We start from the raw sequence: 21,359 nt of genomic DNA on the forward strand, positions 1-21,359 counted from the left end.
CCGTGCCCACGCTTATGCCTACCCATGCTTGTGTGGGTGCGCACAGCGATCATGCATGTGCGTGCCTGCGCCCGTGTGAGTGCTGCACCTGAGTGTGCGCTCACGCCTGGCCGTGCACATGTATGTGCATGGGCTTACCCACGCCCGGGGGCGCAGTCCCGCATGTGCGCGGGCATGTGCACACGTATGTGCGCGCGGCGGTGCGTATGCTCTGCCATCCCCGTGCCCGCGTGGGCGCTGCACACGTATGTGCGCGCGGCGCTGCGGGTGCCCGCCCGCGTTCTCGGGGCCGTGCGTGGGCCGCCCGCGCCGCCGCGCGCACCGGAGCAGGCCGGGGCTTGTGGCGCAGGGGCAGGGCCGGGGCCGCCCGCAGAGGCGCATCCCGCGGGGCCGGGGGGCTGCGGGCGGGAGCCGGAGCAGCAGCGACCTTGCACGAGCGGCGGCGGCGCGGGGTGCGCAAGGTGTGTGCGCGGGAGGGGCGAGGGGTGCGCTCCGCCTCCCCCCTCCCGGGCGCGCTGCGGGATGCTCGGCGGAGACGCGGCACCCGGCAACCCCGGGGGGGGGGGGGGGGGGGGACGGGGGGGGCCGAGGCCCGCATCGAGGCGGCGTGTGTGCCCGGGGTCGGGGGAGCGTCAGCGCTGCGGTGCCCTCGCCTCCCACCCCCGAAAAGCTTGTTGCTGCGCGGGGACACGGCAACACGTTTGCCGGCAGCCGCGGGGGGGGGGGGCAGGGCGTGCGGAGCTGGGGCCGCATGGGGCCGGGCACGGCGCCGTGGGGTGTCCCCTGGCCAGCACTGCACGGGCCAGGCTCTCTCGCCCAGGTAGGTGCCCCCCCCCGCCCGGTCGCAGCCCCCTTGGCGGGAGGGGTTACAGAGGGGTAATGGCTTCCCCTGCATGCGGGGAGCCCCGCGCCCCCACCCTCTATCCCACCACACCCTCAGCCACCTGCCTGGGACTGGTGACCCACCGGCGTGGGGCCGGGAGATGCTCCCAGCCGTTCCCGGCTGCTGGAGTGGATGGCAGGAGGCAGCTGCTGCTTCTCATGGCCCTCCCCGCTCCACCTCTCCCGATCTCCCCTGGCCACTGAGGGCAGCGCAGCGTCCCGGGGAAGGGCACCAGACTGGGTGCTGGTGCAGGCTGCGGCAAGGGTGGTGCACCCCAATGCCAGGGCATAGGGTGGCCACAGTCTCCCAGGGTGGAGCAAGGAGTGGTGTTGGCATGCCAGGCAGGGTAAGGGAGACTTAGGACACTGAAAAGGTGACAAAGGAAAACTTTGCCTGCAAGAAAGCCACCGAGTGGCGTTCCTGTGCTGGAGGTGCCTTCTACCATGATTTTGAGGATTGTACCTCCCAGTTGGCCAAGCCATAGAGGGTGAAGTGCTGTTCACCCCCTTTCAGGGCTTTTCCTCCATTCCCGTGTGTCCTTGTCCTCCCAGGGCCGTGTCAGGAGCCAGTGGAGCCGAGAGCCAAGCTGGGTGGGAGGATGGCTGAGAAGCTGGTGCCTGGGGACCTGTTCCTGAGGAAGACCCGGGAATCGGTGTCATCCCTGGACTCAGACAAGCTGGCACCCATCTCACCTGAAGCAGGCGGTGAGGAGTCGTCTGACAGCGAGGGCGAGCAGGAAGACAGTTCCCACAAGCTCATCCGGAAGGTGTCCACATCAGGGCAGATGAGGAGCAAGGTCAGGGGCACGGGGGCTTAGGCAAGGGGCTGGCTGGCACCCGGGGTCCCTGCTGAGATCGGAGGTGTCTCTGTGTGTGTGTTTTGCCTGCCCTGGGGTGTAAATCATTTCCAGGCACTTGCTGCTTGCAGTCCCGCCCCCAGCCAGTGCCCAGGGCAGTGCCAGGAGGGGTCTGGCTCCCTGTACCCAGGGAAGGGCAAACGGGAAAGGTGCAAACCCCACGGTGGCAGGGTCAGCATTGGTCCCCTGGGGCTGTGGAGCATGGATTTTGCATCGCTGTTTGGGGACAGGGTCTCTCATACCCGGACTGCCCCCCCCCCCCGGCAAAGTTGCTTTCTTCCCATGTTTACATTCTCTGGTTTCCCCTCACCTGCCTGTGGGCAAAGGACTTTCTCAGGAAGGTTCTGGCCCATGGGTGCCCGGGGGCGAGACTTAAGGCTGTCACGATGCCGTAGGCTCCTGCGATCCTACACCCCGCTGCAGGCACCACGTGTGCAGGGCCTGGTGGGTGGCAGAATGGAGCCGTCATCTTCCCCAGTGCCCCAGATTAATTTGGCTGTGCCAGCTCCCCTGTGGGCCCCAATTGCACAGCCTTCCCTAGATCTGGTCCCCTGTGGTGCTTTGCTGGGTGGATGGGGACACCTCTGAGGTCAGACATAACACTCTTTTGCCTCCTGGATGTTGGCATGAGGGCAGTTTGTGTTGTGTGTATGTAGGTTGCTCAGATGAACTATTTTTGTAGGCCCTCCAAAAATACGGGGTGCAGCGCCTGCTGGACAAACGGGAGTGGGTGGCTGTAGGTGTCCACAGTGGGGACAGTGAAATGGATAGGCACCTACTATGTGAATGGCACCTACTGCCTGTAGTGCAGGGGGAGATAACCTGGGCTGAACGACCTGGTGGGAACCATACAGAGGAGGAGGTTTGGAGGGGGGCCTTTTTGGGGAGGGGGAATGTAGGCACAGCATGGGAGGATGCTCTGGACAAGTGGTTCCTTTCCATCCACCCCCTGGCATGGAAGCTGCGGTGTGAGTCAAGGTGGTGCCTGCAGTACAGGAGGGCTCCTGCACTGCAACAGCGGACCCTTGCCCTGGGACCATGGCAGAGCCGCCACACCTGGCTGCCGTCCCCAGCCACTCCTCAGTGGGGTTTTGGTGGCTGCACTGTCCCAGGGCTGGGGGGCAGCCAGGAGCGCTCCACAGGGGATGCAACTGCAGAGCTGGGAGCAGCCTTAGGCTCTGGATGCTGTGGGCATGGAGGGGGCAGCAAGGCTGGAGGAATGGGGGATGCACTGAGTCTAGTGGCAGGTTGGGGCTGCTCAGAGTTGGGGCGAGCTCCCCCCCCCCGGCTGGCCCAGGCCTGGCTGCTGTGCCCAGTCTGGCACACTGGCACCAGGGGGACAAAGGGCAATTGCCCAGGAGTGTGGAAGTCCCACACTCCCAACCTGGCACCGTGGGGTTTTCCCACTTGGCAGGAGACATTTCCAGAGCAGGCACTGCTTGGGGGTCTCTTGATGAGTCCCTCCGGCTGCTCGAGGAACGTGCCTCAGTTTCCCCTACTTTTGGAGCAGGCTGGCACCCCCTCTGCTCTCCCCTGGCTGCCAGGTGGGTGCCATGGGCTGTGTTGTGTGAGGGACACAGTGGGAAGTGGGGCCGGTGGGCAGGGTCTTGGGAATGCTCACTGCTGTGTGTGAGCTCTCAGCACACTCCTGGGTGGGCAGCAGCAGCCACTGGAGTTTGCCACACAGCATTTGCCATGCCAGAGGGATTTGCCGTGCTGCGGAGCACAGGGGATATTGCAGGGAGCCATCGATCCCAGGAAACCCAAGAGAAAAGGGTGGATGGCCAGGCTGTCCAGCAGCAGAACAGGGACACAAGCATGTCTTGAGCTCCCAGCCCATGGATCAAAGCCCCTCTATGCCACTGGTAGGTCCAGCCTCACTGGCTGGCAGGGTGTGTGTGGACACAGGCTGAGCTGGTGGCTCCCTGCCCACTGCTGCCCAAATCCTGCCTGCTGCTGGCAATTAACCATGCCAGAGGTGATGCCACCAGTGTGCTGGGGAGGCCGGCAGCATGATGGATGGGCAGGTGAGAAGGACATATCTGGGTTAACAGCCATGGAGCTGGGAGAGAAGAGAGAGGGGTGACAACTGGGCAGGGCTGAAAGCAAGCTCTGCATGTGCTGTTTCCCCCCAGATGTTTTCAGTGTCAGGGTTTTCCCTGCAGGTTCCTTTGCCTTGATCTGGATGGGCAGGCTTGCCAGCCTGGCTCCTTGCTGGCTGGGCTCCTTCTTTCCCCATAGAGATGAGGATCTTGGGATGCAATTGCTGCTGCCACCTGGGTTGGGATGTCCTTGGCTCATGCTGTGCCATGTCACACATGCTGCCTGTCACTCTGGCTGTGTCCACTGCTGCCTCTGGAGCAATGGGCAGCACGCGTGCTGTGGCAGGCACCGTTCTGAGCTGCTTCGATACCCTGTGCACTAACACAGGGCTGGGAGTGGGGGGACACACCATTGCTTGAACCCCAGAGACTGGGGTTAATGAGGGAGAGTCTAGTGCCAGGGCTGCAGCTCCTGAGAGATAACCAGGTACCAGGTGGGGGGAAAGAGCACAGAGTGGCAGGCTGGCCTATTTTTTGACCAGTGGTGGTGGTTGGGGTGCTGGAGGGGGTCTATAGGAGCCTGCCATGAAAGGAGGGTGAGAGGGGTAGGGATCCTCATCCCACTGCCCACCCGCACTGACTGGAAGGACCTCAGTCCCTGGTGATGGGAGTGAGCAGCTTCCCCCATGCTGGGGTGCTGCCCAGCCCCATGGGGACAGGAGTGGGTGAGGATCATTTTGGTACCTGCTGAATCCCTCATTCCCCATGTCCCCTCTTCCCACAGATGCCTGTTCTCCCATTCCCTTCTCAAGCCTCCCCATCAATCATGTCTCCCTGCTCCACACCCCCAGCTTGGCTTTCTCTGGGCTGCAATTTTTGGGTGCCACGGGGTGCTTTGTGCTGGCTTGGTGGAGGCGGGAGGCCATTGTGCTCAGTGACAATGATAGCTGCCAGGTGCAGGTGCCCTCACCGGCCTGAATGGCCACAAGATGGATGGGGTCCTGCTGTCTCCCCCTCTTCCTCCTCCTCACCGCAGCCAGGGGCTGCCAGTTGCCTGCGCCAGGTTTTGGGAGCACAGGGCAGAATGTGGGCTATGCCATGGCCCGGCACTGGTCCTCCTGGGGCTGGGCATGGAGGGAAGGGGCAATGGGAAGGAGGGGGCAGCGCTCTGGGTACAGAACATGGGTGGGGGGCACATCCTGCTCACGTGGGACAGGCGAGGCTCCCGGAGCTTCCTCGGTGCAGGCTGAGCGGAGGCGGGAGCAGCCCGGCAGCTCTGCTTGGTTCCGGCTGCGGGGAGCTGCTGTGAGCATCTGCTCGCAGGGTGCCTGCACCAGAGCCGGGGGCCTCAGGCACCAAGTGGGGTAAAGGGGGCAGATGTTCCCACATTCCTGGTGCTAGGGTATATCGCAGCAATTTGTGGGGCTGGGGGAGCCACCAGCATCCTCCCAGGAGGCTGGGGCAGGTCAGTGGTGTGGTTGGTACCCTGAGGCAGGTCAGTGGTGTGGTTGGTACCCTGAGGCACGAGTGCTCCTGGACCCTGCTGCAAGCACTGGACACCCTGCATGCTCAGGGTGCTCCAGGGATGGGGCGAGCAGTGCCTGTGGGTGTTGGGGTGTTGGGGCCTGGTAGGGTGGGGGCCTGGTAAGGCCATGCTGCAGAGCCCGGCTGTGGGGAGAGCTGCCTGCCAAGGGCCAGATCCTGGCCAAAAGACAAGGAAAGCAAAGCAGGGCCTTTGGGGCCAGGCCTGGAAACCTTCCTGCAGTGGGAGGGTGGCACATGGCTCCTGGGCAGTGAATTGTCCTGGCTTGACACTGGCGAGGGACTGAAGCACCCCTCATATGGGGAGAGGCTGGGAGAGCTGGGACTGTTCAAACTGGAGGGAGGCTGGGGCTGAGTGGTCTCCAGTACTGTGGGTAGATGTTTGGAGGGAAGGGTGCAGCAAAGAGAGAACAGGCTGTTTCCAGTGGTACCCAGTGATGAAAACATAGGAAATTGCATGTGGACACAAGGGAACACTCTATCATGAGACTGGTCAAACGCTGGCACAGACTGCACGGAGAGGCTGCGGAATCTCCGTCCATAGAGAGACACTCAGAACCCACGGGCTGAGCATCTCCACAATGCTGGGCAGCTCCTGGTGACCACCCCCAGCTCCAACCCCAGAGCTCCCTGCTCCATGGCCACCTGGCACCAGAGCCCAACTCCACCCCAGCCATGCCCTGCATTGCTCCCTGGTTGGTGGCATGTGTCCTACCAGGGGATGGTTGGGGTTCTGGCCAGTCACTGAGTCACCTCACACAGTGGGACCATACTGCAGGGCACAGTGAGGTTTCCTGGGGCCGAGGCTCCAGGGGAGGTTGCAGGGGAGGCCAGGCTTGCTCTCCCTGATCAGAGCTTGCCAAGCCGGTGCCTGGGGTGCAAAGATAGCCCCAGCGCTGCCTGCCAGCTGCTTGTGAGGTTCCCCAGGAGCTCTGCCCTCTCCTGGCTCACACTTCCCATTGTGCGAGCACTGCCCTTGCCTGCTGGTGCTGCTCAGGATGGTAGAGCTGAGGCAGGCGCAGGGTGCCACTGGCAGGATGCTCAGTGACCAGTGTGGCTGTAGATAGGGAAGCACAAGCTCGTTTCTAAAAAGCAGCTGAAGGGTGTGACTGCTGAAGGATGAGGTGCAAGGGGGGTTGCCCTTCTGGGGGCTCCTTCCCTCGCTCCTCTCCTCTTGGTTTATCCTCCATCCCCTTCTGATGGCCTAAGCGGTGTCTCGTGGCACCACAAAATGGCAAGTCAGGACTGGTACTGAAATTTACTTTCAAGGATCCCCCCCAGCACTGGGAAGGGGGATTTGGGGTCCTGCAATGGCAGCAGGTTACATCCTTGAGAAGTGCAGATGCTGTTGAGCCTGCAGAGCCATAGCACCCCCCAGGGACTGAACTCCCGGAAGAGGTCTGCCATATCTGCAAAGCCTGATAAGGTTTCCAACTGACTCCAGCACACAGGGTGCCCAGCAGATGCTTGTGACCCAACGACTCTGCCGTGCTTCCCTGCCCCTGGTGCAGGCTGAGGGATGAGCTTCTGCCTGGCAGGCTGCTGCGCTTGAAGCAGGGCAGCTGCCTGGGATGATGCTGGTGTGATGCAGGTCAGTGCATTGGTGGGTGTTGGGTCCCCCCTCCTCCTCCCTGGGTGAGGCAGTGTGTTGCCATGTGGTCAAGCAGATCCCATCAGGAGTGGTGTAGGGCTGCAATCCAGGTGGGGAGCCAGTGTGGTACCAACCAGCCGTATGTGCCAGCATTCCGGAGTAACAGCCTTCCTGGCTCTGTTCCAGCAGCTCCTTTGCTGTCCAAGCTGATTCCAGTGGGAAAACCCTCTTGGCCCAGCTGTGGCCAAACCTGGATGCACTACAGTCTCTTCCGGGGGACCGTGGTTGCAGAGCTGGGACAGTGGGGTTGGGGTTCGAAGCAGCATCCCAGGGCTGAGGGAAGAGCCAGCGCTTAGGGGTGCGCTGTGGCCTGGAAGAAACCCTGCTGGGGTGCGCTGCCAAGCATGCAACCAGCCCATGATGTGCTGGCCCCTGGGGACCAGCCCAGGCCTGGGGGCACGGTGCTGGGGACCTGCTGCCCTCCTGGGGTACTCTCAGCTGCATACCTGCTGAGGCCCCGATGCCACTTGTTCTCCACCGGCTTTGGTAGAGCAGGAGATGACATTTCCATCCCTGACTCTGCCACCTTACCCTAAGTCTCTGAGCCCCGCTGTTGCTGGCTACATCCCAGGTAGGGCTGAGCCTCCCAGGCTGGGCACAGGAGGGAGGGTCCCTGAGATGGGGCAGGGGAGGGCTGGGGCAGAGCCCCACTGTGAGAACTGCCCTCGAGCTGGTGCTAGGCAGGTTGCCCATAGCTCTGGGCACCAGTATGGTGCCTCTGGGATGGAGCCAGTGCTGGCTCTGCTGTGACTCCCTGCAGTGATAGTTGGGGCTCACTGGCTATGAAAGCTGTATCTGGGGCGAGCAGAGGGGCCAGGGCTCGGTCTGGGGCATGGGGAACACGGGGCCATGTGGTGCCCAGTGCAGAGCTCCCACCACAGTGCCCAGGGGCTGTCGTGTGCCCCAAAGCTCTCCAGGAGGAAGAGGCAGCCTCTGCCCTGTACTACGGGTGCGAGGGCTCCTGCTCCTAGGAGCTATAGAGCACCTGATAGCCACTTGCTATAGGGCATTGTACTACTGCGGTGACCCTGGAGCCCTGGCTCTTCCTGCGAGGCAGCCAGAACAGCAGGGCAATGCCATCCCGTCAAGTCTCACCCTTTGCTCACCAGAGCGCTGGCCTTTGCCTTCCCCTCCCTTTTCTTGTTGGAGGAAGGGAATCGCCAGGCTCGCTCAGTGCTGCCCCCACAGCGGGCCGGGTCTGCCGGTGGCCTTGGCCTTGGTCCCCTCCCCGTCTCTAGTGCCAAAAGAAGGGGTCCAACACTGCTGAGCCACTGGGGAGCTGCTCTTGGCACATGCTCCTGGCTGAGACACACAGGCGGGCGGGTGCAATGATACCCCAAAACGGCACCTCAGGCAGCGTGACTCTTGTGCCTGCCCCGGCACCACAGCACCTCCAGGCTGTGTGACTCGGTCTGGAGAGGGGAGCTGCCTCGTTTTCCCAAGGAGGAGGCTGGCTGGCCCCACACTGGTGCGGATCCAACCAGCACTGTGGGGGACAGAGCCTGGTGGATGGCCAGCCATGAGTATAAGGGATTGTGCAGCGTGATGCTGTGCATGGTGGAGCAAGAGGGCTCGGCCTTTGCTGCCATGCCTGGGGCACCCCAGGCATGTGTTGGGAAGCACTCAAGGGTGGATGTGGGGAGAGGTGCCATCCAAGCTTCTCTGCACAGGTTTGCCACCCCATACCAGGATGCTGGTGGTTAGTCAGTCTGCACTGGGGGAAACTGAGGCACATTCCCCCCATAGCCACAACACTTACATAAAACTCTAATGGGTGTCCTGGTGGAGGTGGTGGGGCTCTGCCTTTCAGGCTCTGCACTATCCTAGGGCTGCTGCAGTGCTGGCAGCCATATCCCTGTCCTGGGAACGGCCAGGACTTCCACTTCCTGGGCCTGGGAGAAGTTTTTGCTGTGCTGGCTGCCAGAAGGAATTGCAGTAGCAGCACTGCTGGGAGCATTTCAGCTCCAGCCCTTCACAGGAGGTGATGCTGCGTCCCCAGGCAGCATTCCTGGCTCCATCCTGCCACCTGTGTGGCCTCGGCCCCAGCTAAAGCTGAGTTCCCATGCCCTGCTGCTCCTCATCATCACGGGCTCCCTAGTGCCTCTTCTCACTGTCACATCCTGCCTGTCCTTTGCAGCAGCAAAAGCAATGACTGTAGCAAACCCAGAGCCTGTGCCTGTATCCACTCCATGGCAAACAGCAGCAGTAGAAGTGGTATTTGTGGCTGGATTCCAGATGGCTGAGGCAGGACCCTTCCCTGTCTCCTCTCAACATGTGGCAAGGAATGCTAGGGTGCATGGGTTGTATGTGGATTTTGGGGTCACAGGTGGACCCCCTGCAAAGCTGTGATCCCCTTGCTGGCTGTGCTGCAGCCTGTGCTCAGGGCAGCTCTGGGCTCACCATCTCCATATGCTCTCACAGCCAAGGGGCTGGGGAGGCAATGCATTGGACCCCTGGGGTGTGCTGGCACAGGGAACACCAGGGCTGTTTGAACCTATACCTGGGCATAGCAGTGCTGTTCCGGCACTGGCAGGCAGTGTGGGCACCAGCCACAGTCAAGCCCTGCACCAGTCCCGGGGGACAAAGTGTTAATAGCAAGTGATAAAGGATTAAAATATCCCTCTCGGAAACTGGGGCTGCAGGCTGGAAGGGAGCTGAGGACATCCTGGTGCATACCGCGGGGGGCTGCAAGAGAGCTGGGGACAACCTGGTGCATGCCCCGGGGGCTCGGAGGGGAGCTGGGCATCTGGGGGAGTCAAGGCTCGAGGAGCACCCCAGGTGGGGTTTTGGCTCTTTTGTCACCTTGAAGGCTCTTGCTATTCCTGATGCTTAGGCCATCACATTAGGAGCTGTGGGTCAGTGGGTTGGTGCTGAGGCCAAGGTGTGTTTGCAGGCTGGTGGGTGCCTGGGTGCTGCCTCTCGCAGCATGTAGCCAGGCACAGGAGTGCAGAGGCCCAGGACCACTGCTCTCTCACCGTGCTCTCTGTGCCCGCTGCCGGTTTTCCTTTTAACGTGCCTTGTCACTGTGCGCTGGGCTCCAGCACAGCCGCTGTTGTGGCTAATTGCAGAGGAGCAGCGGGATGGAGCTGCCGGGAGTGTTCCGAGGAGATAGAAAGACAAGGAGCTGCCAGAGCATCTCTGCCACCCGCTCGGCACCCGCCACACACTCATTAGCTGAGCCTTGTAAACACCCTGAGGGGAGGGGAAACACCGGCCGGTGCCGCGGATGGGGAGGGCAGAGGCCGGTGGCCTGGCTCCTCCCAGGGGGTGCGCTGCCTGCCGGGGCTGCCCTCGGCCTTGCCTTGCCCCCTGCAGGGCCGGGCTGGGCTGGCTGTATCCTTGCTGTCTGCTCCCCCGCCCAGCAGCGGCTGGGGCCACGGTGCTCGGGTGCTGTCCTGTCTGCTCGGGGGCAGTGGTGTCCCCTCAGAGGCAGCTCTCCCAGCTACAGCTCTGCGCTTGGCTTCTGGGGAGCTGCAGCAGGTAGAGAGTCCCTCAGATGCTGCTCTGGGGATGGGGAGGGAGCAACCAGCAGCAGTGGCTCTGTGCTGCTGGAGACCTCCAGCTGGCAGTACTGCCATGCCCAGCAGCATCCTCCCATTTCACAAGTGCTCAATGCCCAGGGTATGGCAAGTGGTGGATACATCATTTACTCTGCTACGTCCAGCAGAGTGTCTGGGAATGCTAGTGTCCTAGCATCCCCAGAATGTCCCGTTGGTGCTGTGGGCACTGCTTAGCTCCTGGGGACCCAGGGACTGGTAGCACTGGGTTGGGTGGGGGTGGCTTCGGGTGCCCTGGAGACTGCAGGAGCTCACGACCCTGTGGTCTCTGCAGAAGAGCGTGAAGGAGGGGCTGTTGCTGAAGCAGACAAGCTCCTTCCAGCGGTGGAAGAGGCGATACTTCAAACTGCGGGGCAGGACGCTCTATTATGCAAAGGATGCCAAGGTGGGCTGGGGACATGCTTCCGGCTTGCCCAGCCAGGGGGTCTGAGGCTGTGAGCCCCGGGAGGAGCCCAAAGTCCTGCCTGGTGGACTGGGGCACCGGTTTCTCCCCTGCAGTCGCTGATCTTTGACGAGGTGGACCTCTCCGATGCCAGCGTGGCTGAGACCAGCACCAAGAACATTAACAACAGTTTCACGGTGAGGCAGGCACAGGGCTGCCGCTTGAAGCCTGGCAGAGCCATGGGGCACCCCACAGCATAGCCTCATGCTCCTGGAGGTGGCTCTGGAGGCGGCATGCTGGGGTTTGCTGGGGGGTGGCTGGCTGCATGGTGGCTTTGCATGGGGACATGGGGACAGTGGCTGCTGCAGGTGATCACGCCATTCCGGAAGCTTATCCTATGTGCGGAGAACCGGAAGGAGATGGAGGACTGGATCAGCGCCTTGAAATCTGTCCAGAAGTGGGAGATCCATGAGGTGATGTTGGCAAGGGGCTGCACTGGTGCTTGTCTGCAAGCGGGTACCTGTCAGGAGCCTTTGGCTGCTGAACAGGAGCTGCTGTCCTTGGTGCAGCTGCAGGAAGCACAGGAGCTGGGAGGGAAGGAGGGAGTGCTGGGGGTTCCCATGGGACTGAGGGGCAGGGCTGTGCCCCACGCAGGCCACACAGTTCAACATGGAGCACTTCTCGGGCATGCACAACTGGTACGCCTGCTCCCATGCCCGCCCCACCTTCTGCAATGTGTGCCGTGAAGCTCTTCCGGGGGTCACCTCCCATGGCCTCTCCTGTGAAGGTCAGTGCCAGGGTCCAGCTGGGGTTGGGCTGGGGGCCCCCTCCAAGCCTGGCCTCGAGCAGGAGGGATATGGGGTGATATCCACTGGCCGCCATCACTGGCATCCCATGGGGACCATCACTGCTATCCCCCATGCAGTCTGCAAGTTCAAGGCACACAAGCGCTGCGCTGTCAGAGCCACCAACAACTGCAAGTGGACAACCTTGGCCTCCATTGGCACTGAAATCATCGAGGATGAGGATGGGGTAAGCTGGGGAGTCTCCGCAGGGGACTCTGGCAGGACAGAGCCACCAGCAGAGCTGGCCTTGTTTTGCCCCCACATCAGGATCCAGGGGACCCTGTCACCTAGCTGTCCTCTGCACTCTGTGGCCTCTGGGCTTGGCTGGTGGGGACACGGCCCAGGGACACCTCCTCCAACCCCCAACATCCTAAAGGATAAACCGCTCTCCATGTCTGCCACCTGCAGACTTTTTCTGAGGACGGCCCTGCCCTGCCCCACACGTTGGCAGCTGCAGGGCAGGGATGAGTGGGAATGGGGGGGACCTGGAGCTGCCTGGTCCTGCTGTGGGGACTGTCCCCTGGGTGCTGCTGTCCCTCGGATGTAGCGGTGGCCAGTGCTGTGCTGCTGGTGACCCTTTTCTGCAGGTGGCCATGCCCCACCAGTGGCTGGAGGGGAACCTGCCCGTCAGTGCGCGCTGTGCTGTCTGCGACAGGACCTGCGGCAGCGTCCGGAGGCTGCAGGACTGGCGGTGTCTCTGGTGCAAGGCCATTGTAAGGATGTGTCCATCCCAGTGGCCACCCTGCCCCACCTGGGTGCATCGCTGGGGAAACTGAGGCTGGGGGCTTTGGTGCCACAACCCATAGCTCTGCTGATGCACTTGTCTCTGCATCCCCAGGTTCACAGTGCCTGCAAGGAGCTCTTTGGCAAGAGGTGCCCTCTGGGCCAGTACAAAGTGTCCATAATCCCGCCGACAGCCTTGAACAGCATTGATTCAGACGGTGAGTCATGGAGAGGATAGGGCTGGGCTGCGGGTGGAGAGGGACAGCCTGTTTGGGATAGGGCTGTGAGCTCTCTGAGCCTCTCTACAGGCTTTGATCTGTGTCAGTAAGCCTGCTTTCCTGTGGGGCACCAGGAACATCACCATCAGTAGGCTCCAGAATCAGTGTCCATCCCAGCCGCACCTTTGGTGTAAGGGTTGCTTGTTGCCCTCTGCTCTATCCTGGGGCTGTGGGGTTGGAACCTGTCTCTGGTGTGTGGCTTCAGTTGCTTCTACCAGGCTGACTCTCATAGTGGCCCTGACCATGGTCCCTCCATGGTCAGTGGCACCAGCCCTGGGGCACTGATGTGGGGTGCCCCACTTTGCACCCCAGTGGTTCAGCACCTCGCAGGGCAGGATGAAGTCCTCACTTTGGTCATTTCTTCGTGTCTGAACCTCGCTGGGTTATTGGTAGTGCAAAGCACAGCTTCTTCCCCCCCCCGTTGTGGCTAGTGCAGGGTGCTGGGGGAGAAGCAATGGGCAGCCCTGGGGTTCCCCCCCGCCATTCCCACACCCTCCCTAGAGGGGCCCAGTAGCCTCTGCCAAGCGAAATTTGTTCTGCTCTGGATATTTTTCCTCATTCTTTAATAGTTTTCACTGCTCGCCTCAGCTGGTGGCTCATCTGCTGCTTCTTACTCATCAGGTGCTGTCAGGGTAACCATCACGCGGCTGCTTCTCTGGCTCCCAGTGCTGCTTGTAGCTCATTGCAGTAGCATCTCTGCCTGGTGCCTCTCCTGAGGCTGGTGTGGCTGCGATGACCCCAGCTTTGTTGCAGAGCCATGCCATCACGGTCCCCTCGTCCTGCAGTGGTGTCCCTCAGCATGGGTGCCGCCGGTGCAGGCTCCACGGGGCAGCCGCACTCTGACTCAGCAGCCCCCAGTGTTTCCCTTTGCCAATCAGCTCCAGCCAGGCTGGGAGCAGAGATTGCGCCATGCCAGGCCGTGCTGGACCAGCCGGTGCTGAGCTGAGGGATGCTGCTCCCAGGTGGTGGAGGCACCGGGGGTCCCAGTCAAGGGCCTCCTTGTGGGGCTGGTGCTGCTGGCAGTGAGGGCTGATGCAGGATCCCTGTCGCAGGATCCCTGTCACAGGATCACCCGGTGTGCCTAGGGCACAAGCCAGTGGGCACTGGCCCATGCCCCGGTATGGCCAAGATGGGCTGGAGCAGAGCGTGTCTGTGAGCCAGCTCTGAGCCTCCTCTGCATCGGGCACATTTCGTTCCCCATCTCATTTCTTTAAAAGCACGATGCTGGCTGCCAAGCTTCCTGAGGCTTCTGAATCACACCCACCCCACCGGAGTCCTGGCTGAGCAGGAGGCAGAGCTGGGGGTGTCAGCAGCCCCCCAGGCTGTGGCTGGTCCCCTGCAGTCATGCCAGCTGCTGGTGCCACCTCTGGGAGCACCACTCCTGGTGGGAGCATGTCCTGCTCCCTTCTGGGTTTGCTGGGTTGGTCACAGATAGGCTGTTGGCACGATGTGAAACTGACTCTCTTGTGTGCCCACCGCCACTGCCCGTTAGGGAGTGGCAGCCAAGGGACGTGAATCAGCTTGGTGACACATTTGTGCCTGAAGGGACAGTGATGGAGCAGGAACCTAGTTTGGATCTGCCCCAGCGCTAACCTTGCCCATCCGTAGCTCCATCCCTGTTCCCATTCACAGTTCCACCTCTTAATCTTCCACACCTTGTCATCCCCGGGCAACCCCAGTTGCTGTCCCTCCTGCCCGACCCCAGCGCCCTGCAGAGGGGTGCAGCACAGTCAGTATGTCCATGTGGCCTCTGCTCTCTGGAGGCACCTCTGTTAGCCGGGGCTGGGGCTTATGTGCTCTCGGGCTCGCTGCAGGTTTCTGGAAGGCCACATGCCCCTCAAGCTGCTCCAGCCCGCTCCTGGCCTTCGTCAACTCCAAGAGTGGGGACAACCAGGGCGTCAAGTTCCTACGCAAATTCAAGCAGTTCCTCAACCCAGCCCAAGTCTTTGACCTCATGAATGGGGGCCCACACCTGGGGTAGGTTCTGGGCTGGGTGGGGCGGGGTGGCTGGTGGGGTGTTGCAGGCACCCGGCTCAGCTGCAGCCCTGTCTCTTCTCCCTGCACCAGGCTGCGCCTCTTCCAGAAGTTCTCCACCTTCCGGATCCTGGTGTGTGGGGGGGATGGCAGCGTGGGCTGGGTGCTCTCTGAGATCGATGCCCTGGGCCTCCACAAGCAGGTGAGTGGGAGCGCCCGCCATGGCTGGCATGAGCCAGCCCCAGCCCCGCTGTGGCCAGGAGCCACCATATGCCCTGGGGCACTGAGAGCGATGGGTACGGCAGCACTTCCTTGTCGCAGGAGCTGCTCTGAAAGCTCAGTCCCATCCCTCTCCGCAGTGTCAGCTGGGCGTCCTGCCTCTGGGCACTGGCAACGACCTGGCACGGGTGCTGGGCTGGGGCAGCCTGTGCGATGACGACACCCAGCTGCTGCAGATCCTCGAGAAGCTGGAGAGAGCCACCACCAAGATGCTGGACCGGTGAGCATGGCACGGGGCACGTGCCGCTCTGCTCCTGCCCAGCCTTGGCACCTCGCGTGTCCCTGTGTGTGGCGCCGGGAGATGGCGGGCAGCCGTGGTCTCTGCTTGGCAGGTGGAGTGTGCTGACCTATGAGGTGCCCAAGCAGTCTCCCCTGACGCTGAAGGATGAGAATGGGGACTCCAACATCCAGGTGGGCACCACCAGGGGACGGGGACTTGAGATAGGCAGGGTAGGCTGGGGCAGGTTCCCATTCACCCAGTCAGCCGATGGGGGGAGCACACAGAGTGGGATTGCACAGGGAGAGCTGACGCCAGGGGTCCTTGGAGACCAGGGCTGAGGGAACTGTCAGCTGGCTCCATGTGGTGATGACATGAGTCTGGCAGGTGTCAGCCTAGCAATTGTGGTGCTTGGGGGAGGGCAGCAGGGTGAGGCAGAGCTGGCCTTAAACTGGCAGGTTATTCTGGACTCGTCCCTGTGCTCCACCTTCACCCCTTGCCTCAGTTTCTCTCCTGCTGTGGCTGAGCATCCCTTTTGCCTGGCAGTGTGGGCATGGCAGAGCAGGGCTGCTCATCCCTGTTCCGGGGCTGGCTGGGCAAGGCTCTGTCCTGGAGCAGGACACCAGGCTGGGTGTCATGGCTCCAACTGTTTTCTCCTGTCCCACCCCAGGCTCAGATCTCCCACTATGCTGACTCTGTTGCCTTCCACCTGGCCAAGATCCTGGAGTCAGACAAGCACTCGGTGGTGATCTCCTCTGCAAAGTAAGGAGGGGGGTGGTGATTGGGGTGCTGGAGACCCCCACCACCAGTGGCTGCCGGTAGCACCGGTGCCAGGCAGATCATGCTGGCACTGCCCCCCTAGTGCAGGGGGCATTACCCTGGGGCAGCCCCCTGGCTGTGCTTGGCTGTGGCATGCCCCTTCCCACCTTCCAGCTGCTTCCCCCTGCAGGTTCCTCTGTGGCACCGTCAATGACTTTGTGGCCGAGGTTGGGCGTGCTTACAGGAGGGCAACAGAGAACAAGCAGGAGGCAGAGATGATGGCACGAAAGGTGGGTTGTAGGGGAGGTGGCTGAAGGACAGGGTGATGCTGGGGGGCACAGCCCATGCAGTGGAAGGGCTGGTGGGGTCTGCTCTGGTGGCCGGTGCCCTTGCTGTGCATGCAGCAGGGTGTGCTGCGCCTGGGGTACTCAGACACTCAGAGTCCCCAGTCAGGCATGCAGCGCCTGGGCAAAGACGGGATGCCAGCACTCAGGGTCCCCAGGAAGCACCCATCCTGTTGGGGAGATGTGGCTTTGTGCCAGGGTGCTGAGCTGGCAGCATCCTGCAGTGTGCCATGCTGAACGAGAAGCTGGACTCACTGGTGCGGGAGCTCAGCGAGGAGGCTCAGGCTGTCGTGGTCCCTGAGGGAATTGCGCACGCCACCCCTGCTGACACCAAGGACCAGGAGAAGGGTGGCAGCTTCAACCCCAGCCCGGTGCCGCGCATCTTCAAATCCAAGGAGCAGCTCATGCTGCGGGCAAACAGCCTGAAGAAAGCCCTGCGGCAGATCATCGAGCAGGCGGAGAAAGGTGAGGGGCGGCAAGTGGCTTGCATGGGGCTGCGGAGCCACCCCAGGCTAGTGCCAGACCCCTGCCTTGGTTTCCCCACCTGAACACTTGAGGTGGCAGCAGTGCTGTGCAGTCCAAGGGCATCAACCCTTCTCCAGTGCTTGGCCTGGCCGATGGAAGTCCTCAGCATGGGGCAGAGCCCACAAGGCTGACCCAGGGAGGGTGCATGGGGAGGGCGCACAGGGCTGCCCAGACTCACTGTCATGCCCCTTTTCACATCCAGCTGTGGATGAGCAGAACAAGCAGACCCAGGCCTACCAGGGCAGCATGGGCCCCAGCAAGAACAGTTCAGAGGAACTCAACAAGGAGGAAGAGAGGCTGAGTAAGATGCCAATGGGACATGTGTTTTTTTTTGGGTGGAATGGGGGTGCGCTGTGGGATGGGCTCAGAGTAAGAGCCAGTTCAGCAGCTGCCTTCTCTCCACCTTGGCCAGGCTCCCGGCGGGAGACGGTGACCTCTGCATCTTCCTCTGTCATCCTGGACCGGTCGGACAACTTTGGCAGCTTGCAGTTCCCTGAAGACCCCAGTGTCCTGTGAGTCTGGGGCCATGTCCCACTGGGGACCCTTGCCCACCCTTGCTCCCCACTGTGGGGTGGGAGCAGAGCTGGGACCATGCTGCCTCTTGGATGTGGCCACTGGGACATCCTCTGCCCACAAGTGTAGCACCCCTGGTGCCCAGGCCTCCCTGCCTGGTGCAGGATCTCTTGCTGCTAGCCCCATGGCCAGCACCGTGCTCATGCTGGGAGCTCTGAGCTCTGGGTGCTGGCTTCAGTCAGGCTTCCCAGTGCCAGCCCCTCCAGGAGCTCACACCATAGCTCCAGTGGGTTCATACCCTGTCCCCTGGTGCCAGCCCCACGGGTGTCTGCGATGTGCAGCTGCCACCCAACCCGCTTACCCCATCTGCTGCTTTCAGCCACTTCTCAGAGAAATGTGTCATGAATAACTACTTTGGCATCGGCCTGGATGCCAAGATCTCCCTGGAGTTCAACAACAAACGGGATGAGCACCCCAAGAAGTGCAGGTTGGCTGGATCAGCCCTGGAAAAATATATGCCTCTGGTTCCTGGGTGCCCGCAGCAGGAGGGGCTATTAGGGTGCCAGGAGCCATGGGGCTGGCTCAGGGCTGATGTTGCCTGGCTGGGGACCCCTTCCTGCAGCAGGTTTCCCACCTGCACCCAGCAGGAGGGAGCTCAGCCCCTCCCACTGCCCTGCTTCACCCTGCAGTAGCCGCACCAAGAACATGATGTGGTACGGGGTGCTGGGCACGAAAGAGCTCCTGCAGCGCACCTACAAGAACCTGGAGCAGCGGGTGCAGCTGGAGGTATGGGTCTGGGGCACAGGGAGTGGGTGGGGGGCAGCGGCCCCCCAAGCTCAGCCCTCTCTTGCAGTGCGACGGGGTGCCCATCTCGCTGCCGAGCCTGCAGGGCATCGCGGTGCTCAACATCCCCAGCTATGCAGGGGGCATCAACTTCTGGGGAGGCACTAAGGAGGACAATGTGAGTGCCAGTGCTGTGGAGCTGGGAGAGCGGCATGATGTCCTTCCCATGGACCCAGGGAACCTCAGAGCCCTCAGGCAGGAGCCTAGGATGTCCCTGCCTCAGGCACACACATGGGGGGAAAATCTGGGCCCCAAGATGAGCCCAATCTGGGAGTCTCACTTGTACTGGTCCTCTGCAGAACTTTGGGGCTCCATCCTTTGATGACAGGAAGCTGGAGGTGGTGGCCGTCTTTGGCAGCATCCAGATGGCCGTGTCACGGGTCATCAACCTCCAGCACCATCGCATTGCACAGGTAGGGGCAAGGGTCCCTGCAGGACCTGCATGGTGCTGGACACTTTTGGGGCACCAGCTGAGTTCCTGGCTGGCACTGGCACTGCACCGGGAGGCTGCACAGCAGTTGAAGCCAGTGGGGCAGTGCTGGCTGCGCTGCCAACCCCAGGCTCTCTGCCCCACAGTGCCGTGTGGTGAAGATCACCATCCGGGGGGATGAGGGTGTCCCTGTGCAGGTGGATGGAGAAGCCTGGGTTCAGCCACCTGGCATCATCAAGATCCAGCACAAGAACCGAGCCCAGATGCTGACGCGGGACCGGGTGAGCGCAGCTTGGAGTTGCACAGCCCATGGAGGGGGGCTGCGCTGGGGCACAGGGAGGTGCAACAGGCTGAGTGAGGGGCCATCTCCACCCCTCACAGGCATTTGAAAGCACTCTCAAGTCCTGGGAGGACAAACAGAAGGGGGAGAGTTACCGTGCGGCTGCGCGGCCGCGGCTCAGCTCCCAGCAGTCCATGGAGTACCTGACAGAGGAGGAGAGCAGCCTCTTGCAGCAGGTCTCGCGGGTGGCCGAGACCCTCATTGCCAGGTCCGGCCACGGGACAGGTGATGTGGTGGCCATGGGGCAGGGGACATTTGCTGCGGCGCGGCCACCCACAGCTCCAGGGGTTTGTGTCCTCATGCCATGCTGCCCAGGGAGCCCCAGCAGCTCCAGCCCCTGTCTCCCACAGGATCCATGAGGCAGCCAAGGCTCACAAAGCTGTGGAGCAGGAGCTGGCACATGCTGTCAACATCAGTTCCCTGGCACTGAGCGAGGCCCTCTCCAACAAAACTGTGGGCCCTTCGGAGGTGAGCTGGGGCTAGGGGTGCAGGACAACCTCTGCCCAGCCAGCCCGGGCCCTGCCACTCATGGGGTCACCCCTCCTGGCCCCCAGTTTCTCAGCAGGAACATGGCTGTGGAGGTGGTGCTGAGCATCAAGGAGCTGTACACTGAGACCAGGGCATTCCTGGAGGGGAAGACGGTGAGTGGGGTGCCGGTGAGTGCCCCGAGTCCCCAGTGCAGGAGCCTGCGTCCTGCACTGGTGCCTCTGGAATGGCAGCAGAGCTGGGCACAGTCCCTGTTGCCCGCAGCTGGACTCACCGCAGGAGGAGGAGACACTGCACGGGCCCCTGGGCGTGCTAGGCCAGGAGCTGCAGCGGCTGCTGGACATCCACTGGCTGGGGCCCATCGTCCACCCTGCTGAGGAGGTGGGTGCACAGGGGCCGGGAGAGAGGCGGCCCCAGGGGCTGCAGCACCCCGCTCAGCCTGGCCTCTTGCAGGAGGGTGCCAGCAGCACCAAGGGCAGCTTCAAGCTTCGCCTCAACATTCCCAAGCCCAGGAAGGACAAGGTGCAAAAGCAGAAGACCAACAGCGTGCTCCCAGGTAAAGCACGTGCAGCACATGCTGGTAGGGACCCCTACATGCCATCTCCTTCCTGTCCTGGGCATGCTGTGGAGATACCCTCTGGGAGGGGGACAGGGCATGTCCTGGCTGGCTGGGGATGTCCTTTGTCACCAACAGCCCCATAGACCTTAGTTTTTCTGCTATTGGACATATGGAGCCCCCTGGCCCTGTTACTCCACCACCACTGCAAGGGGGAGAAGGGGCTGTGGAACAGCTCAGCCCTTTGGGTAAGTCTGTGTCCCAGGGCTGGGAGGCTTGTCGAGGGGGAGATGCTGAGATGCTCTGCAGGTAAGCTAAGGAGAGGAGGAACCTCACCAGCTTGAGCTATGGCTGCAGCCCTGCCAGGGTTGGAGGAGGGATACTGGCTGCAGCCTGCCCCACTGCTGCCCTCAGTGCATGCTCTGCTATATCCTGTTGCCTCACCGGGACCCATCCACCTTTGTGGTTTTCCTCCCTGCTAGCAGACAAGTGGGGCTCCGAGGAGGTGGCAGCTTGGCTGGAAGCGCTCGGTTTAGGGGAGTACAGAGACATTTTTATTCGGCATGACATCCAGGGCTCTGAGTTGATCCTGCTGGAGAGGAGAGACCTGAAGGTACAGCCCTTCTCATGCACTGCTTGCTTGGCTGGCATGCAGGGGGTGGGAGGAGGGAAGCAGGCTGGCCCTGGATATCCAGCTTGCAAGGCTCTGAACACCCATACCAGGATCACCAGCACCATGCCTGCTGCTGCACCCAGGCATGGGGACATGCGCGTAAGAGGACAGAAGGCTTCTAGCAAGGACCATGCTCTGGCAGGGAGCATGGGGAGAGCTGGGCATTGCAACCTTGTCCTCCACACTGCAGCTTGCCCATGGCAAGGGCTGGTCCCCTATGAGCACATCAACAGCCCTCTCTCCTCCCTGCAGGACCTAGGCATCACCAAAGTGGGCCACATGAAGAGAATCCTCCAGGCCATTAAGGAGCTCAGCAACCCACCCTAGGCCATGCCGTGTGCTGCCCCTAGGGACCAGGGGTCGGGCAGGGGGGTGCAAGGTCCCTGCTGTGCGCCGTGCGGTTGGAGCACCCCTGCTTGCCTTGCTTTGCTTGTTCATCCCCCAGTGTCCCTGAAACTGCTGCTTCTCCGCAAGCCGGTGGGGCTGGAAACACTGAAACTAAGGTCTAACCCCCCATCCAGGCCCTGGCAGCATCACTAGAGGAGCTGGGGCTGCCACGTGTGCCCAAGCTGGGGCCAAAGCAGAGATTCCCCTTCCCCATGTGGGTATTTAAGCTGTGTAAATATGTGGAGAAGAGACACTCGTTGCTGCTGCTCATGTA

The 21,359-nt window shown here is 62.0% G+C and overlaps 1 protein-coding gene across 1 annotated transcript; it reads left to right on the top strand.

The window, feature by feature from the left end:
* Positions 1 to 232: 232 nt before the first annotated feature.
* On the top strand, positions 233 to 21,351 carry DGKK (diacylglycerol kinase kappa). Its single transcript, XM_057413859.1, has 30 exons — positions 233 to 461; positions 1,435 to 1,679; positions 10,806 to 10,916; positions 11,030 to 11,110; positions 11,282 to 11,386; positions 11,568 to 11,700; positions 11,839 to 11,945; positions 12,346 to 12,471; positions 12,597 to 12,699; positions 14,574 to 14,736; positions 14,827 to 14,935; positions 15,093 to 15,232; positions 15,345 to 15,423; positions 15,900 to 15,991; positions 16,179 to 16,278; positions 16,557 to 16,797; positions 17,060 to 17,158; positions 17,270 to 17,369; positions 17,750 to 17,857; positions 18,060 to 18,156; positions 18,224 to 18,331; positions 18,513 to 18,626; positions 18,790 to 18,924; positions 19,025 to 19,191; positions 19,334 to 19,451; positions 19,538 to 19,624; positions 19,734 to 19,850; positions 19,923 to 20,029; positions 20,473 to 20,638; positions 20,951 to 21,351. The coding sequence occupies exons 1-30, from the start codon at positions 248 to 250 to the stop codon at positions 21,023 to 21,025; spliced, it is 3,747 nt and encodes a 1,248-aa protein (XP_057269842.1). The 5' UTR covers positions 233 to 247; the 3' UTR covers positions 21,026 to 21,351.
* The last annotated feature ends 8 nt before the right edge of the window (positions 21,352 to 21,359 follow it).

Source organism: Pezoporus wallicus, unplaced genomic scaffold, assembly GCF_028554395.1.
Source record: "Pezoporus wallicus isolate ANWC-B61680 ecotype Strahan unplaced genomic scaffold, APGP_CSIRO_Pwel_v1 contig_8788, whole genome shotgun sequence".
In the NCBI taxonomy this organism is placed as follows: Eukaryota; Metazoa; Chordata; class Aves; order Psittaciformes; family Psittacidae; genus Pezoporus; species Pezoporus wallicus.